The following is an 18401-nucleotide window of genomic DNA, read 5'->3' as shown; positions in this document are numbered from 1 at the left end:
CAATTTCTGACTGTCACAACCTAAAAGGTTACCTGGCCTACAGGTGTGGAGCGATCATGACCGTGGGTTTGTAGGATTCTGTAATGTGCAAGGCTATGGAAGCTTTATCCTCTAAATTGCTCTACTTTATTACAGATTACCACAAATGCCACAAAAATCACCACAAGCAAGTACATTATCACAAAAACTGCCACTAACGAACATACCTATGACTAATAAAGTGAATATGAATGAACATACATCAAGCTACATTACAAATTACTGTCAGTAATCAGTAATATAGTATCAATATATAGTATGGTGTATCAATATCAATACTATGGTATCAATCAATACTAGTATCAATCAGTATTGTAGTACAACCAATAACGGCAGCAGCCAGGTAGCTGTGTATTATTACAGATTACTATGGTTTATCATTAATGAAGCAAAATTATCAACAATATAACAGCAGATATATTTATGCTAGATTACTTATATGAATATACATAATATTGCTATGAAGTGCATTAGACAGATTTCAGAAGGAGCCGTACCATCCCAAAAGGGAGGAACAAACAGATCCCAGAGGGGGACCAACCATCGTCAAAAGAGAGGAGGACAGACTAAGACAATAGACAGCAGGCAGAGTCCCACTTCCAAAATGTTCTGCATCACTCAGTCTGGTTTCAGCCAAGCAACCCTGGGGAGACCCCAAGAGCTCATAGAAAATTCATGTGGGATTCAACATGGACATTCTCAGAAAGAGACTCCATTTTGGATAAAAAATGAGTCCTTTTTATATCACAGAGACATAAGAGGGAGTAGGACATTAAGCAGCCAATAGATGCTGTTAATTTCTATTTTTCACCTGTGACAGCCAACAGATGATGCTGTTCTCTTTTCCTTCAGAGCAATTTTATTTTTTCAGACTATTTTTGACCTTCTCAGGTGACAAATTGCCATTACAGTCCCTTGTTTTTCGCTTATCGGTGGTATCTGTAGATGTCTCTGGTTTCTAGGTACCCCGGCTGCACTTAAAGAGGCAAGCTGCACTTTTCAAGGATGTTTTTTCATGGTTCACAGGGCTGGTCCCCAGGCTTGCAGTTCTAGGGTGGCAGCCTTTTCTCTGTCAGTACTTCTAAGCAGACAATATCTTTAAGCAGACAATATATTTTGTTCAGTAATTTTCCCTTCAAACCAGGCCAACTTTATGGCTGCTCACATCACTGCATTATGTTATTTTTAATATCCAGTAATATGCTAAATATACAAGATTTGTCTCCTAGATCAACAGCATATTCCATAGGGAAGTGGCTGAAAGATTAAAATCTCAGATTATAATCTCCAAGTAAGAAAGATGAAAACAAGAGGAGGGCATACAGGGAAACATCTGATAAACAGGGTGGGCAAAAATCTTTTATTTCAGAAATGCCAGAATTCCAACAAAATGACTCTGAAATGTTCTGACCAATTCCATCACTAAGAACAGTGCAGTTGCTACAATTTTTGATCCTGCAAAAATGAAGCATGTGCAGATTCCTGGAAACAATGAAGGCCAGGTTGGATGGGGCTCTGAGCAAACTGATCTGGTTGGAGATGTCTCTGGTCCTTGCAGAGGGGTTGGACTAGATGGCCTTTAAAGGTCCCTTCCAACCCAAATCATTCTATGATTCTATGATCTGAGTGGTCACTTTCACACTGGCTTGTTCCCAGTTCTGTTCCACCAGATATGTTCCCAGTTTCCAAGAATAAAAATTGAAATATTTTGTGAAAATGCACAACTTATATGTTTGCTCCTATCCTCTTCACAGCAGCACCCCTAATGTCTCTTACGTAGTAGAATTGCCTGTCACTGGTGAGCTCTCTGTAGAAGCCTCCTAAGCTGTTGACAATGTCTCCCGTGTCTCTATTGGCCACGTGAGTAAAGAAAGCCTTGACAGCACATATGACTGCAAAGCACAGCAGAATTTACTACCTCATTACAGCCAAATGCCTGTAACAGAATGACTGTGGGCCCTTTCCTCAGCTGATACTTTGAGAAGTAACCTTTTCTGACAGCCTGTGAATTTGAAGTATCAGCATGGAACCATTCCCTTTGCACCCAGATTTGGGTGGCCACTGTCAATCTAGTTGCATGGCCATGTTTTATCTTATACTTGCCTGTTTCCGGGTGCTGATCCCTTCTTCAAAAGATAATTACAAAGGGTTTTCAAGATGAAGAGTTGTTCCTCTATCACCTCCCACTCCACAGAGGAAGAAAGCAGCCACCTTAGACTGACAGTCCAGAACACTGTTAAAGAGGCAGAGACTATCAGATCACCTCTCATCTGAGGAAAACAGCATTTCTCTAAGTGAGAGAGCATTTACAGACTATCACTTTCAAGCAACTGCTGCATCTCCCAGATTTGTTTCGGTACTTGCAGTCACCTTCAGGTTCTCACTTCCTCATAAGGCATTCTGTTCCTAGCAGTGAGATAACGGCAGTTGTGGTCCAGCTGTTTCAAGTCCCCAAGACTCAGGGCTGGGGCTGAGGCTCACTTCTGTTGTTTTTTTTTCCAGTCCCACATACCACTACTCAATGTCAACATATATTCCCAGCAAGCGTTTTTGCTAGGGTAAACCACACACAGATCATGTCTAGCAAACTGCGGAGTGTCAGAGAAAGGACAGACACAGTATGAAGCCTCGTGCCAACCATCATTTTCTTTAGCAGTATGGAATAAAAAGACTCTTAAGAAACATGAGGTCATGAGTCCAACTATGTGAGGTCTTCCTTATTCAGGATATTTGCTTGAGATCTGAGAAACCAGTGTCTGAACCTCAGTTTTGTAAGAGCCTTTTTTTTTAATGTGATTCTGGCTAAGACACTTACTTGCCTGTGTCTCAGTTCCTCTGCTGTTCCTACCTGGAGCGTGGGAAGAACATCCCATCCCACTTTCCTCGGATGCGATGAATCATGTACTACAGTGGCTAAGGTCATTTATCTATCTAGGCGGGTTGTACCAAGCACATTTCACTCGTGACAACAGAAGGGTGTTCAGCGTCTTGTAAGAGATCAGGTGATACATAGACTCCAATCTTAGGCTGACTAAATATAATGGTTTATCCTTAAAGAAGCTTAAAATAACTGAGTACGTGCTTGCCAGATCACTAAGTGATTTCTTTAAAAAAAGTAGACATTTCTGTAAGGAACAATTGCAAAGGTAGATTGAAGGAGGAAAACGCATGACATCACCAAGACACAGGTTTTGTGGGTGTTCAGCTGATTGCTTAGAGGGTTTTGACATATTCAGCAGTGTCAGTGAAACACTAGACTTGAATGGCAAGGAAGGAATTGCTCATTCTATGGTGTAGGGCACTGGCTGGCTGAAAGGCCACTAGAAAGCCCTTCCAAAGCATGGCTGCAAACCAGTGACATATGGAAGTTACATCTGGTCTCTACCCACCTGGCTGTATGAACCATGGTGTCTGTGGTGTGGCAGCCCTGTGAGCTGGGGAAGCAGATGCTGCAGGCAGTCACTGCCATCCTCAGAGGCCGAAGTCAAGCACTTCTCCATGCATGGGTTGTCTGTGTGGTGGCTAGCTGCACCACAGGGCTACCTGGGCTAGCCCCAGGCTGAGCATGCCAGGGGCTGGCAGGGTTTCCCAGCTCAAGCTTGACGCTGTCTGCACATAATGATTGATACACTGGCTTTGTGGCAGCCAAATTGCTGTGCCAGCCCCACAGGCTTTAACCAGGATTTCAATTTTTTTTTTTTTTTTTTTGAGTAGCTCAGGTGTTCATTATAGGGCATAATGGGAAATTACTGCAGACTTTTCTTAGGAAATCACCACTCCAAGCTCAAGACCAAGAGTCAAGGTTGACAAGCAATGATAAAAGCTGCCCATCTGAAAGGAAATTCCCAGTAGACCAAACGCTAGATTCTGGCTGCTGCTCAGTCATGGTCTTCACCTCGATCCTGGATGAATCAAAATACCTCTTCTCCCCTTGCCTTAATTTGCCGTGCAGAGTTAATGAAACTGGTCTCATTTGTGAAGTTGTGAGAAATGCTATATATTAGGTAATAAGGGTTGTTGGGTAAGATGGCAGATGCCTTGGAAACCCCAAAGAGAGATGCTGCCTATCAGTAGATTTCTGCTTATTGCCTGGCATAACAGTGTCTGTCTTGGGACAAAGCACAAATGAGGGTTGTGCTACTTCGTCAATAAATCAAGAGCATTGGCACAAGGCAGGCTGGCCTGTCAGAGTGGTTGTGTATCCCACAATCTTCCTTAATGTAATTTGTCATCCCCAGGCTGCAGAGAGGGTCGTTCCTTCTTACCTTAATGATAAATTGAACTCAGGGGGCATATCTATTGCTAAGTGTACACACACTTGCTCTTCAAAACACTTAGTAGCAATCTGAAAAGTCTGGGACCATTCTAATGACAGTGGTGCCGGAGTTTATATTTAGCCTATTGGTAATCTACTTATTAGAACCTTAAACTCACTGAAGTTATTGATTGAACTTCAGTATCACATGGAAAAAAAAAAAAACGCTCCTCTTGCAAATGGTAATCCTTTGATAAAGGAGGCAAGAAGATTAAATGCACAGATTTTGATGCAGCCACCTTAGCAAATAATGCTAAATTAAAATGTAAATACGGAAACTATTTCCATTGTTCTTGCAGTCTTTTAGCACAAAGGAAAGAATATACATTTATGCCAGTTATAAGACAATTTGAAAGACAGAGCCGTTCCAGAAGTGAAGAGGGTAATACAGAACAAAATAAAAACTCCAGTGAAAGAGATCAGATCTGACCTTGCTCTAGTAAGGCTGCTTGATTTGCAAGGCAACTTCTATTTAAAAAAGAAAAAAAAAGACGGTATATAAGGCTGCTAAAGGCTTCTAATCCGTAATTCTGTGAATTCTCATATGCATTCATGCTGTTAGTGCATAGCCACATGATGGAGAAATAAAAGCTGGTCAGTTGCGGTGAAGAGTACACACCCAGGCTAGAACTGAAAGGAAGGTGGGTAGAGGGATGTAAAGGATGTAAGTCATCCAGTTGCCAGCTTCCACTCTTAGAAATGTGAGCCAATACTCTTGCCTTTTCTTGGGAACTCTTCAGAAGGACAGAACCACAGACATGGCCTCCTTGCCAGGACTGAACAGGGGTTGCAATCTAGCATGGTCATTCAGCATTGGACAACACACCTTGAACATCTCCGTGAGTGCCATATTCCACAGTTCCTGGAGGAGCAGGGAACCATCTCCCCTGTTTTAATGATGAAGCAGTCAAATGATTAGATGTTCTCCTTATTTGCTGCACTTTTATCATAGGAGTCATGCTGAACTGAGATTTAGCCTTTTTTTTTGGTTTTAAAAGAGCAGAAATGCTTCCTTACCCAGCAAACACAACCCTGGTGCTTCCGAACGCTGAAGCTGAGAGAAGGATCATCAGCCATGGAGGCCCTGGAAGGCTGCCCCAAATGTGAATACGTGTGGGGGTATCAAATGAATGGTGAATGCAGCAGCTGGCACCTGTTGAGGTCCAGGAAAAAAGTGAGTTGTTAGCATGCATGGGATGGATTTTCAGGGCCAAATGTTAAGATGCACATTTCCCAGTATGTACTTATCAATAGCCTCAGCTAGAGAGTCAGTAATCTAGCAGCAGGGTACAAAGGAGAGCAGTGAAGTGCTCCTACTGGGAGTAGCTTTTTGATAAAAAAGGAATGCTTTCACAGCAGTCAGCTTCAGTGTTGCTACATGACTGGTTCCTTAAGAGTGCTTGTATTCAGGTTTCCCTTTTAAATTTCCAGTCTGTTCCTCAGGCCCTGCTGAGTTTAACTAGGTAACTGTCCTCACTCCTTCAAGAGGAACAAATCAAAAGCAACACAATGGGCAGCCAACACGTTTCTACTCACTTAAAGTAAATGAAATACTAAAAGGAGATGGACAAAGTTCTGTAAAAGTACATAATGCTCTGAATATTTTGATCCCCCAACAATGGTGGCTATTACAATTTGACAAAAAAAAGATGACTTTAAATTAAAAGAGAATGCTAAAAAAAGAGTAATCAATGTGCTACCTACAAGAAGTGCATGTTTGCATGCAGAACTAACAAGGAAAATAAACTCAAAGAGTAGGACCAGTAAAGAACATGGGTCCCCTGGGTAATGCCCGAACTCTGTTCCAAGTTCCTAGGCATGTTGTACCCATATAGAACAGAATCATAGAATCACAGAATGATTTGGGTTGGAAGGGACCTTTAAAGGTCATGTAGTCCAACCCCCCTGCAAGAAGCAGGGACATCTCCAACTAGATCAGGTTGCTCAGGTGGAGAGGAGGGAAACCTAACATAAAACCCTACATCCACATACATCCACTAGGAAAGAAATGCTAAGCTACTTGCCAGTGTCTGAAATGCCATCACTCTGAGGCTGAGCTCCAGAGGCAAGCATCCCTGTCAGTCTGGGATCCAGGGACCAGTGTCTCTCTGATTAGGCTCTCTGTATCACTTTTTTTTTTTTTTTTTTTTTTCTAAGAGCTAATCAAGGTTCACTCTTACAAATGACAGCAGAACGATGCTTGGGACTCCTCAACTAATATGAAGGGGCTCTGCTAGGAACCAGTTCAGGGTGAGCTAACCAGAACCACCACAGAGAACAAAAGCAGCAATTGGCATTAGCCTTACTCCATTTCCACTGTGCACAAGGGAAGAGATGCTCCTCAGTTCCCCTGTTTTCTACCTCCTTTCCAAAATAGGACAGAGATGAGAACAGATGACACCTGTTATACCACACCCCTCTGCCCACTGAAGAAGTGTAGTACCTCACCTGCTCACTCCGTCTTTCCGTCTCACTCTCTCCCTTTCCCTCCCCTATGCTAAGGGAGAAGCAAGGAAGCTGTTGATGTTTCTCCAGCTAACACGCTCCCTGTAAAGGTCAGTAGGGAAAAGTGCAGAGGAAAAAAAAAACAAACCTGGTCCTTGAGCAAATGCTTAAGCCTATGGCTGTGGGTGAGGTCCTGCAGTGGGGTTCTGCTCCCCGCTCTCAATCACCACCTAAAAGCTTCTTACAGCTGCCATCAACCTGTGTAAGATCCACCAGCTATCCAGGATTCTTGAACAGAGCCCAGGTTTTATTTGAGGCCCTTATATCAAAAATCGATACAACCATCCCATTCCTATCAACTGACTCTTCCCATCCTGTCTTGAAAAGATGTGTGTCAGAGATGCACATCACGGGAGTTCCCAGCGCTGCACTAACTGCCGGCCCCCTGCAGTCCCTAGAAGGTCAATGGCCATCTTATTTCTGCTTTAGGATCAGGCTGAAGTAGGAGCAAGATGTGCAGCTATGAAGGCACCTGCACTTGTAGGCCTTTGCACAAATCGAGTCCAAATACCTACTGCACAAGACAATAGCTATCGGATGAATCACGGTTCTGGCCTGTAGTAAGTTATCCACCCAGACCTGCTTATGATGCCCAAATCAGTTATTCAAATTTAGTCCTAAATTCCTGAGCAAGGTGTGAGAATTGAAATCTCCTGTTTGCAATGTACTGCTTAGCTTAAGTGAGCGTTCCCATGGTTTAAAACCAACAGGACTGCATAGATCTAACTCTTGTGTGTTGGGGGAAAGCTGGCACAAATACAAACATCTACAGCACCTTCACAGAAAACTTAAAAACTGAGAAGTTTATTAGCTTGAACAGGTCAAAATAAATAACAAAAGTGGGGACTCATTAAGTTTAGTTGTTTATATTAATTGATACTCATTCCAGCTGTGGATAACGTATTTTAGAATGAACAGTATTGTAGATGACTATGGGTAAGAGAGCATTCCAGCTTGTATCTATCCATCAGCAAACTCCAGGGAGACAGACTTACTTCTTTTATTTTCTTAAAAAAAAAAAGACCTTTCCAAGACTACTTTCAAGTGGTCATAAGCTTGGCAGAGTAACAATTCAGTAGTTGCAAGGATAAGAACACATAAGATTCTTTTCATAATGCTTTATGCTAAAATAGGGCTGTATTTTATCTAAGTAGTAGGATCATCCACAATTTATTTTTGGAATTTTACTCAAAAATAGTATGAAAATATTCTTAAAATACTACAGCTCGAAACAATGCATGACAGAAACAATCTGCAGGCCTAGCATGGAGAATGGGTATTACAAAGTTCTGACGGACAATGGGGAGAGTACAGATTACCAGAAATTACATGATTGTTGTCATTAAAAAAAGGCAAAACATTAATTACATTACAGGAAATACTAAAAATACAGTAAACTTTGCAGTGTGTAGGTTCTGTAGGAATAGTTTTAGTGCTGTATTAGTTATTATTGAAATTCAAGCAGTACTAGCTCCTTAATCTACAGTGGCGCTGTATATACATGTCAGGATGTGTGGTTTGAGTTGTGCTGGTCATTGAGATAGGCAACATTCAATGAAGTTGAGATAAAACATCAACTACCACAAAAACAAATGTATAAAACTCCCTGAAAAATTGCACAGAAGTCAACAGTGGCTGCTAATACCAGATAAAGCAAGAGAGAGGAAATGCGTTTGCCCTACCCGGTGGCAGTGACCACCAGCTTAGAGTCTATGCTGGACTTGCTCTTGTAAGAATCCCAAGTCTGTCTGTCTGTCCGTCCATCAAGAGGACTTAGTTTTAAGTCCAGACAGAATTGTTCTAGCCCATTCCTGCCAAAGACTTGTGAACTGCTCTAGAAAATATCTCCCTTTTCACAGCAATAATGGACCATGAACTCAGGATCTTATATGAAGGTATATTAAAATAGTTCAGAGAGGATAAAACCAGACCCAAAACGCATGAAGGTTTTATTCCCCTCAATATGAAGGCTACTCTGCTTTTGTTCCCCTCCCGCATTTCCCACCCCCCTCAAATAAGCAGATGCAATCAAGGAGAAATTTATTTTGAACCAATTCTGCAAAACAGTTCAACAATGCCATACTTTATAAAAATACTTAGTTACATAATTAAACTTATTACTATTTATATAAAAAGTGTGAATGTGAATTTTAAACTCTGTTAGGGTAAGAACCACATCAAGGTCTTCAGGTGAAACAAATACATTTTCATAAACATACAAACTCTTTTGGAGAAGTCTTATACACAACCATTTACAATGAACACGTTCATTAAGTTAGTGTTTTATTCCTTTACTATACAAGTGTTATTACAATGAACTGTTCCATTCAGTAATTAAAAATCCAAACAATGCCAGTGTCATTTCTGGCATTTTTTGTTATAACTGTATTAATACATAAACTCATATGATTGTGTTATTAATTTTAAAATATGTAGAAAAATTAAAATTCCATTGTGTTTTTTGGGTTGTTTTTTTTTTTTTTTTGTGTGTGTGGTTTTTTCTTTTATTTTTGTTTTTCTTACATAAAGCCCTTTTAAAATTTGCTAACCACAGATGTAGAGGTGATAAGCGATGATGAGGGAAAATGAAAAACGATGGCACTGTTCTTACAAAGATCTGTTTGGATTCAATGTAGTGTAAACCCGTGAAGAATGTTGAGTTTAGTACCAGAGCTATATTACCAGCTTTTCTGAAATTCATTTGTTGGATAGCTTTACAATGATAATATGAATTCCAATCTGGTAGCTAAGTAAGAGTTTAGTGTTTCAAAATTAAAGTACATAAGCTCGATCAGAAATTCAAGAACCTCATGCAAATTACTGAGTAAAAGATATGATGTTATTGCTTGATATGTCAGTAGCCAAAGAAAATAAATCTAGATGTAGTGTCAGCTGGGCTGAATGCCAGCATATTTAAATGTCACTATATTCGGACAATATTAAATATATTTTTATCCCTTTAGTTTTTAAACTTTCACATTTTGTTTATTTTTAGTTAAATAGTTCTGTAGGAAGGGCAGAAGTGGGAAGAGCAACTGTGTGTAAGTGTGTTTTAATAGTCAAGAAAAGCAAAAGTGCAATCAAATCCCTGAACTAGTGACTGCTAGCCATTTGTGGCACCCACCTTTGTTAACACATGTAAGCCACACACAACAGTACCAAGCCTGTCTCTGAAAAAGGACTAAAAAGTGGCCATTTACCAGCTTCAGTCTTGCTTTCCTGGTGAGCTTTGTTCAGGTAATCTTCCCATACAAAAGCTCGCTGTTGGATTGGAGCTCAAAAGATTAAAGGCTTTCCCCCTCTGATTGTATTACATAGCTTCAAGTTCAAATATCATCATACTTTATCAACATAATTTTATAAAATATTACCTCATTTTCTAGATACCTTCATTATTTTTAATTAGCAATGCAGAAAGAAAAAAAAGAATAATCTCTCATGCTACTTTCCAGTTACATTAATACAGGTATTAACACAGTGCATTATGCTCTCTAATTTCACTATTGAGGTCTACCATTTAGATCAAGTTTGTCATTCACTGTTCCAACTTCTCTCTTAACCTGCCTACCCTAATTAAATCCATGCAAGAGGAAGCTTAAAGATCAAGACTATATATCAAATAAATACAGTTGTACCATCTTTTTTTTTGGTGGGGGAGTGGGGCACACACGTGTATTTTGAACACAGAATTTTACAGAACTGGAGTAGAATTGCTTGGTCCCACAAAGTTCTTCTGCTTTAAAACTGTCTTACCCCAAGGTCACTAATTCCAGATAATTCCCTCTTTAGTAGAATGGTTATCAAATGTTGGGAAAATAAAGGATTTGAAACATTATTTTTTCTGCTATTGTTCACACCAACACTCATTTTTCTACCCCATATTTTCACTAAGCTTCCTTTGGACCCTGAAAATAAGTTGGGAAAGAGGAAAAAAATAAAAACATGTCATTGGTAAATTAGATTATAACACTTTAAAAGTGGTTTTGTGCAACTGCATTATGAAATTCCAGTTTGCCATTAAGAGCATGCAAAGTAGCGAAGATTTTCTTTCCTTTGATTCCTTATAGAAGTCAGGAATTCTTTGCAAGTCTTTTACATTTGGCAGATTTGTGCATGTTATACAGACTGTTGGCTTATAAATTGTCTCCAGGCTGGTACTGTGGTTCTGTAGCAGTAAAGTAGTCCTCCAAGAAAGACTGTATATATTCAAATGTTGGTCTCTCATCAGGGTCCTTCTTCCAACACAGTTTCATTAACTCGTGGAGAGACTCTGGGCAGCCCTGTGGGCAAGGCATCCTATATCCACGTTCCACTTGTTCCAGAACTTCCCGATTCACCATCCCTAAAAGGAAAGCATTTTAGCTCTGAATGACATTGCGCAAAGAACAGTTTCCTCAAAGTTTTTCAAGTGTCTCTCCAGCTGCAATGCACGTGAACCTACTGTAACAAAACCTTTAATGAATGTACTTTATAATGAATGAATTTTTTACATTTTGCATTGAATACATTTTCTGAAAATTATTTCATTACACTGGTAATTCCCCAATACCTGGTCTTTCTTCCATTTCTGTCCTCTCTCATTTGTATACTTTCCCACTGTCTTGGGCCTGTTCCTTTAAAAAGGAGACTCAAGCCCTGCCTTAGGTGCCATTCAAGGACAACTTAATTTGAAATCAGGCCAAGAAAAAGGCATTTTATACTCAACAGAATTGCCTTGCAAATTCCAGTCAGCAAAATATCTGACAAAATATGTTACATATGTTTAGTTTCAAAAACTGGTCTAGCAGGTTCACTTTCCCGATGGTCACTGTAGAAGCCTGGGAAAATGTTCAAAGTAGACATTTTAAGAACAGACAGATAGGAAAACACAAGGATACCCACTAATGTGAAATGAACTACCGTCACATTTACAAATGCTATCATCTTAAAACACTTTAAAAAATACATTATAGTTAATCTGTAAATAAAACAAAGTAGCTTTGTGAACAAAGAAACCAAGGAAGCGTGACAAAGTTTTTGTCTCTGCTTGTCAACTGTGGGTTCTGAATGAAGGCAAAAAGTATAAAAGGTAACTTCAGAATACAACAACGAAAATCTATTAAGTTTTCCTCCTACCTGGATATGGCACTCTCCCCTTTGTTACCAGCTCTGTTAGTAAAATTCCAAATGACCACACATCCGATTTGATTGTAAACCGACCATACAATGCTGCTTCCGGAGCTGTCCATTTAATTGGAAATTTGGCTCCTACAAACATTGGAAAGACAGATACTCAGTTTTCCCTTGCTTACACATAATTTACTTACACTTGAAAATATTTTAAAAAGAATGCTGCATTCAAAATTTTACGTTTTGCTTTGTTGACAAAATTTGAAGTGGTTTAGTATTTTAATATTTCAAACTGGGAACCAGTTTCAAACTAGGGCACCAACTACCGGCTACAATTTTTGGAAGCAGCTAAGACATCTGGGATTCTTAATTAAATATGTTTCAAAAAATGGGATGATCTTCAGAATCTGATGAGCAACCTCTCCGGAATTTCAGTGCTCTTCAAACTGTAGCAAGTTTTAGCTGAAAAAAAAAAAAAAAAACTAAACCATTTTTTTTTTTTTTAACATAAGCAAACTGCCAGATAATTTTGAACATTAAAGTTTACTGAAATTGCACTTAGGCAAGGGAGACCTAAACATAGCTGTGAAAGTACACTTATATGCATAATCTTTATTCATGCGGACAGAATATACAGACATATTCTGCTAAACGTAATAGTTCTAAGTAATATGAAGGTAATTGGTTGTATTTATTCAGTAAATAAATCTGTCTTACCTTGTCTTGCAGTGTACTCATTGTCCTCTATTAACCTTGCTAAACCAAAGTCTGCTATTTTACACACAAGATTGTCTCCTACAAGAATGTTAGCTGCCCGGAGATCCCTGTGGATGTAGTTCATTCTTTCGATGTAAGCCATGCCATCAGCAATCTTAAAAGTAAAGTTTTATAAAAGATTATTTTGCATGCCTATATACATTTCTCCCAAGCATTAGGCTGTACCCCTTAATTTTAGCTCCATTCTCATTGTATAAGTATAAAATTATAGCATAGCAAGAGCTTGTTACAGCACTGACTGGAGTGTGTCTGGCTATACAGTATCTGCTAATGGGAACTAGACTCTTTCTTTTTGACAAATTACAAACATACAACAGAAGATGTAAGACAGAACAGCAGACAACAGCCAGAGTGTTCAGTATTTATGTTTAGTTGATACCTGATATAGTTTTAAATTTATTCTCTAAACACAAAATACAGTTTTCTTGGTTTATACAATGTACCTGAGCAGCCATGTCGACCAGCTGTGGGAGTTTTAAGTATTTCCCTTCTCCTTCTTTAAGGAAGTCTAGCAAGCTGCCTGTAAACGATGACACATTTTGTGGGGAAAAAAAGGAAAAAACAAGAAGAAGAAAAAAAAAAAGCGCAAATATTAATTTGACCTGAAAACATGAATGGGATTTTTTTTTCTCCTAGACATTCTGATTTACACATTCTTCTCCCCAAATCTGTACTTGAAAACTCATGATTTAACAGAATACATGATTCAACGACTATGTGTAGTTGACTGCCCTGAGAACTAGTCAGTGCAGGTTTTATCCAAGTATTTTGGAATTCATTTCAATAATTCAGATAACTGAACACTAATAAAACAAAAAACCTCCTATCCATTACTTATATTTTTCTGCCAGTTCCAATTATATACTAGAGAAATTATTCTGAAATTCTGGCTTTTAGTTTTTCTTCCTTACATGGGAAAACAAAAGTATCTTCCATTCTTTACAATATATTATCTTCTCCCATTTATATAATGCAATGGTATCCAGATGATTACAACATGAATATTTGAAATCAGTTCCAAGGACCTGCGCTCCTTTTATGACAGTAATGTGTGGTAGGTAAAAGAAACACCTACATGTATGGTAGGTAAAACTTTGTCTCTGACATAACAGCTTTCCTTACAGATGTTATTATCCCATAAGGGTATAGAAACATGAACTCTTCCTTAAGAAACTGTTGAAGACTGATAACTAATCACTGAAATCACAGTCAATATTACAACGACAATTAAAAGTGTGTCGATGTGGGGAAAAAAACACTTAACTGCAGATCTTGCAGTGCATTTATGGCTGTAGCCATGAATTAGATACCTCTGACATGGTTTTAGTCACTTGCTGTATTTTTGCATTGAAAGTACAAGCGTGGCAGGCCAGACCCACACTGCTGCTGCTGTTTGTGTGTTTGCACAGACTATTTCACCATCTTGGTTCATGAGCTCAAAGGATCAAAGAGGAGCAAAGATTTCACACTGACCTCTACTAACCTGTCCACACTGGAAAAAAAATTCGGCACTGTGTAGTTCTTACCCACCTCTTTTCTTCATAAAAAGAGGAAAAAAAAAAAAAAAGAAAAAAAAAGAAAAAAAAAGAAAAAAAAGAGTTCTACTAACTCTCAAGTTATGAACCACCAAAGAAGTGGTGTGGTAAAATTTGGTAAAATGTGAGAAGTTTTTCAAACAGAAACAGATATTTCCAACAGCATTTTGAATCCGTAACTTAGACAAACGTGCAAATACTTTTCCAATTCTTTACTTCTGCTTTTGCAAGGTAATGTCCCAGTTCTGATTTTAATCTTTACTTTTTCTTAGGATGCTATAAAGCATTTTTAATCCTGATTGTCTTGCCAAAACCTGATTTCTGAACAATGAAAACTGATTTTGCATGGCAGCTTTAAGATCTGACAGAGAGATTGTCTAGTGTTATTTAGGAACAACAGCAGGGAGAAGAAGCTTTCTGTATTTTCTATTCATTTCTACCTTTTCAAACTTATACAACACTTAAAAAACCTACACAAACAGGAAACGCTGCCCCCTCCATTTGTATTGAACATAAGTAGCCACTCTCTTGTTTCTATTTCTTACCAGAGTAGCAAAGTTTCTCTACGAGGTGAACAGAAGTCTGCATTTTATAAAACTGGATTAATTGACTTGAAAATCTGCTGCTTCTTAACACTAATATGCTTATGATGTTTATTTCTACATTCAGCCTAAATCTCTAAATCTCTGTTTCAGCAGCAGGGGGAGGGGAAAATGCTGTCGAGCAAGGGAAGAAGGATGAAAGATTGAAAACAAGGAGATAAAGGAGAGATTCTGGAAAAGAAACCCTCAACCTTTTTAAAATTTATTATTACACTGCTGGGAAGAAAAACTAAAAAAAAAAAAAAAAAAAAAAAAAGAAACAAAAAAACCCCAGAACAACCCTGTTCCACCCCCCCAACTTATTCTGTCGTTGTGAGCATGATCTGTCTACACGCAGGCGTATTCTCTTGCTATTCCCAGCTATACTATCCAATTTAAATGTAATAGTCAGAACACACAAAAAAAATAAGGAGAAAAAACCTCAATCTTGTACTTGGAAGATTAGCAAGGGTGACACAGATGTGCAAAAAAAAAAAAATCATGCCTCCACTCGCGATCTAAATCAGAACTGCTTCAAGTAGGTCAAGCGTTGCTCATTTTAATTTAATCAAATTACCACTTACACTGCAGTCAGCTTAAACCTAACATTAATTAAACATCTAATTTGTTGCTGGGATCTTAAATAATCTTTTAAACATAGTAACCTCAAACTATTCTGTCACATACCTTTTGTCATGAATTCAGTGACAATGTAGATTGGTTCCTCAGAAACAACTGCGTACAGTGGAACAAGCTTGTCATGTCGTAATTTCTTCATGATCTGAGCCTCCTGCAGGAAAGCTTCTGGCATCATTGTACCAGGTTTTAGCGTCTTGATCGCTACCTTTGTGGTTCCATTCCATGTTCCTAGAAAAACAAGTTTTTATTCTCCACTATAATACCAAAGAGATTTTCTGCTGAAACTGTTTGCTTTTTGCTTCTGTTTTTTTTAGGTAACAGAATAATTATGAACTAAAACTACACTGAATGTTAATTTTACCTTTACGTGACTGATCATAACTGGTGTTTTTTCCCTTCAATTCTTTATCAGATTATCTTTTCAGATCATGATACTGATTTACTGAAAATACTACTATTAACATGAACAACTGAAAGGTGTCACATTAAGCTCTTACCCATCCATACTTCACCAAAACATCCTTGGCCCAACTTAACTTCCAGCCTCAAAGATTCTCTAGGAATTTCCCAGGCATCTTTCGCTAGTCCCTGTGTTTGCGGTTTCACAGTGGGACACACAGTTGTTAGCTTATGACACAGCCCATCAGCATGTTCTGGAAAACAGGAAAAAATAACCTTTGTAGTTAAACAGGGGTAAGACTAACAAAAGCAACATCCTAATGTCGATAAAAAGAACTAGACCATTTACTGTTTGTCAAAATTAAAAAGAAATTTTATAGCTGCGAATTTTACAAGTTAGTTACATATGCAGTTTTTCTTCCTCATGATAGCCACAAAGCAGCATCGGGGAAACTAGACCTGGGCTTACCTCTGTAGTGTTTCACCAGCTTTTGTAGAGATTCAAATTGTGCTCTGGTTGTGATATAGTATCCACCATTGTCAAGTTTTCTGATTTTGTAGTGTTTCACATTATCACCTCTGACCTCATCCCAGTCACGTATGGAAAGGGAGTAAGCACCTAGGAAACAAGTCACACTCAGTTCTTCACCAATTATTTAAAAACATATTTAACATATCTCCCTAGCTGTCATTATACACCTACATGTGTGCACATATGAACAATGTGATAAACAGAAAAACGGCCACTATGTCTACCCTGGTGGTGGGGGATGGGAGAGGGACGAGATATAGGTAAATACACATACCTTTAGTGGTTTCACTCTCTCTTACTAAGAAAATACCACGCTGGTTCCCAGGATTTAAAAGTAGCCTTTCTGCATCCTTCCTGCCCATCTTACCAAAATACCACCTAGAAAATGTTAAAGGAAATGCGTAAGCAAAAGCTTCCTATGCTTTGGTAATCATACAAATACAAGGTTTAGAAATCTCAAGCACTGACTGGACTACTGATATCCCAAAGCAGCTATGGAACAACAAAAGTAATGACATCCATATAATCAAAAGATTAAGATGACCTATTTCTATATGACTCTCATTTCCATTGTTTGCAAAATACATGTAAAGAGGCCTATATCCACACATACTGTTTTTCTGATGGTTCAACAACAGATATCAACAGGACTTCACATTGAAAGTAACACTCTCCTTCTGGTTAAGAATTTCACAGGTTAAGCTGAATCAGATGACACATCCTGGTAGCACACTCAAAACACTGCAGCAGTTGAAACTACCTTCTCTAAGAAGTTTTGGCTACATGTTAGAAAACAGTATTTAATGCAAAGCAGGTGAGCATAAATATCACTGGATCACAGGTTCATTCACGTGGGAAGGGGCCCTTAGGAGGTCTCTGGTCCAGCCTCCTGCTGCAAGCAGGGTCAACTGCGAGATCAGACCTGGTTGCTCGAAGCGCCATCCACTCCAGTCCTGAAAACCTTGAAAGATGGACCCTGCACAGCCAGCCCGGGCAACCTGTGCCCCTGCCTGGTTGTCCTCAGCATAAAAAGGTTTCTTCTTATACCCAGTTTCTACTTCTATTGACTGCCATCCTTCTCTACCTCAGTAGAGGGAGCACTTTTTTCCTACTGATCATTTAGAAACAACCCTGTGGCAGGTATCATTTACTTCTCTATGAGTAACACTCCACCTTTGTTGCATCATTCTGATACTGAAAAGTAGGCAGGTGTTTGAAAACAACACTTGTGTTTTTTTCTTGCCTTAAATTCTTTCACAACAGGAATTTCTTCTTTTATGCCCTACAGTGTGCTTGTCCTGATGAGCAGTCCACACACAGTTCTGTCCTGAGCCAGTGATAATTTTAAGATCCATCTCCTGGTGATCTTTGATTGTGTGCCTCAGAAGTCAAAGTCATGCAAAGTGCAAATTTTAAACATTTTCATCATAGCATCAAGGAAATCTGGCTTCATGAGTGTTGGGAGAAAAGTACTACTGGAAATTGCTGCAAAACAATGGTTTTGGGGGTGAAACATTTTGTTTCAAAAATGTAGGTAAGGAGGGATCATTTTGTTGGCCTGTGAACAGAATGGCCTGTGCAATCACTTGGGAATTTGAAACTACTTGTTTTTTATTGTATTTGCAGTTTGACTGTTTAAGTAGATGTGCAAAGTTAGAACTGGATATGAAAGTACATACACTTTAGACAACTTGGATGTAACCTACAATCTTAGTGAAGCAAAGCTGAACCGTGGTTAATTACTTCACATGAAAAGGCCTCTTCCCCAGCCTACAACTTACAAATGATATTGTAAAGTGCTATTTTATTTCATAATCTATAAAATAATAGTATGGCTTACTTGTTTGTGGTTTTTTTTTATGAACATTAAACATTTATATTATGGTTATCATTCAAAAGTCACACAGGTAACATGGATGCCATCACAAGCAGTTTGTGATATACACACATGCCTTCAGGCTTAGAAAAGA

At 38.8% G+C, this 18401-nt stretch overlaps 1 protein-coding gene across 1 annotated transcript in view; it reads right to left on the bottom strand.

Moving 5' to 3' along the window:
* Positions 1–8882: 8882 nt before the first annotated feature.
* YES1 (YES proto-oncogene 1, Src family tyrosine kinase) overlaps positions 8883–18401 on the bottom strand; it is a 49779-nt gene continuing 40260 nt past the window's right edge. The window contains exons 5-12 of the mRNA XM_086740693.1: positions 16706–16809; positions 16369–16518; positions 15998–16153; positions 15549–15728; positions 13189–13265; positions 12686–12839; positions 11975–12106; positions 8883–11201 (exon numbers count right to left, since the gene is read on the bottom strand). Coding sequence (XP_086596819.1) covers positions 10993–11201; positions 11975–12106; positions 12686–12839; positions 13189–13265; positions 15549–15728; positions 15998–16153; positions 16369–16518; positions 16706–16809 — 1162 coding nt within the window. The 3' untranslated portion in view covers positions 8883–10992. The remainder of the gene's footprint in view (positions 11202–11974; positions 12107–12685; positions 12840–13188; positions 13266–15548; positions 15729–15997; positions 16154–16368; positions 16519–16705; positions 16810–18401) is intronic.

Source organism: Chlamydotis macqueenii, chromosome 2 (assembly GCF_036417535.1).
Source record: "Chlamydotis macqueenii isolate bChlMac1 chromosome 2, bChlMac1.mat, whole genome shotgun sequence".
Taxonomy (NCBI): Eukaryota; Metazoa; Chordata; class Aves; order Otidiformes; family Otididae; genus Chlamydotis; species Chlamydotis macqueenii.
The sequence above is the reverse complement of the archived record's forward strand: the minus strand, read 5'-3'. Positions and strand labels throughout refer to the sequence as shown.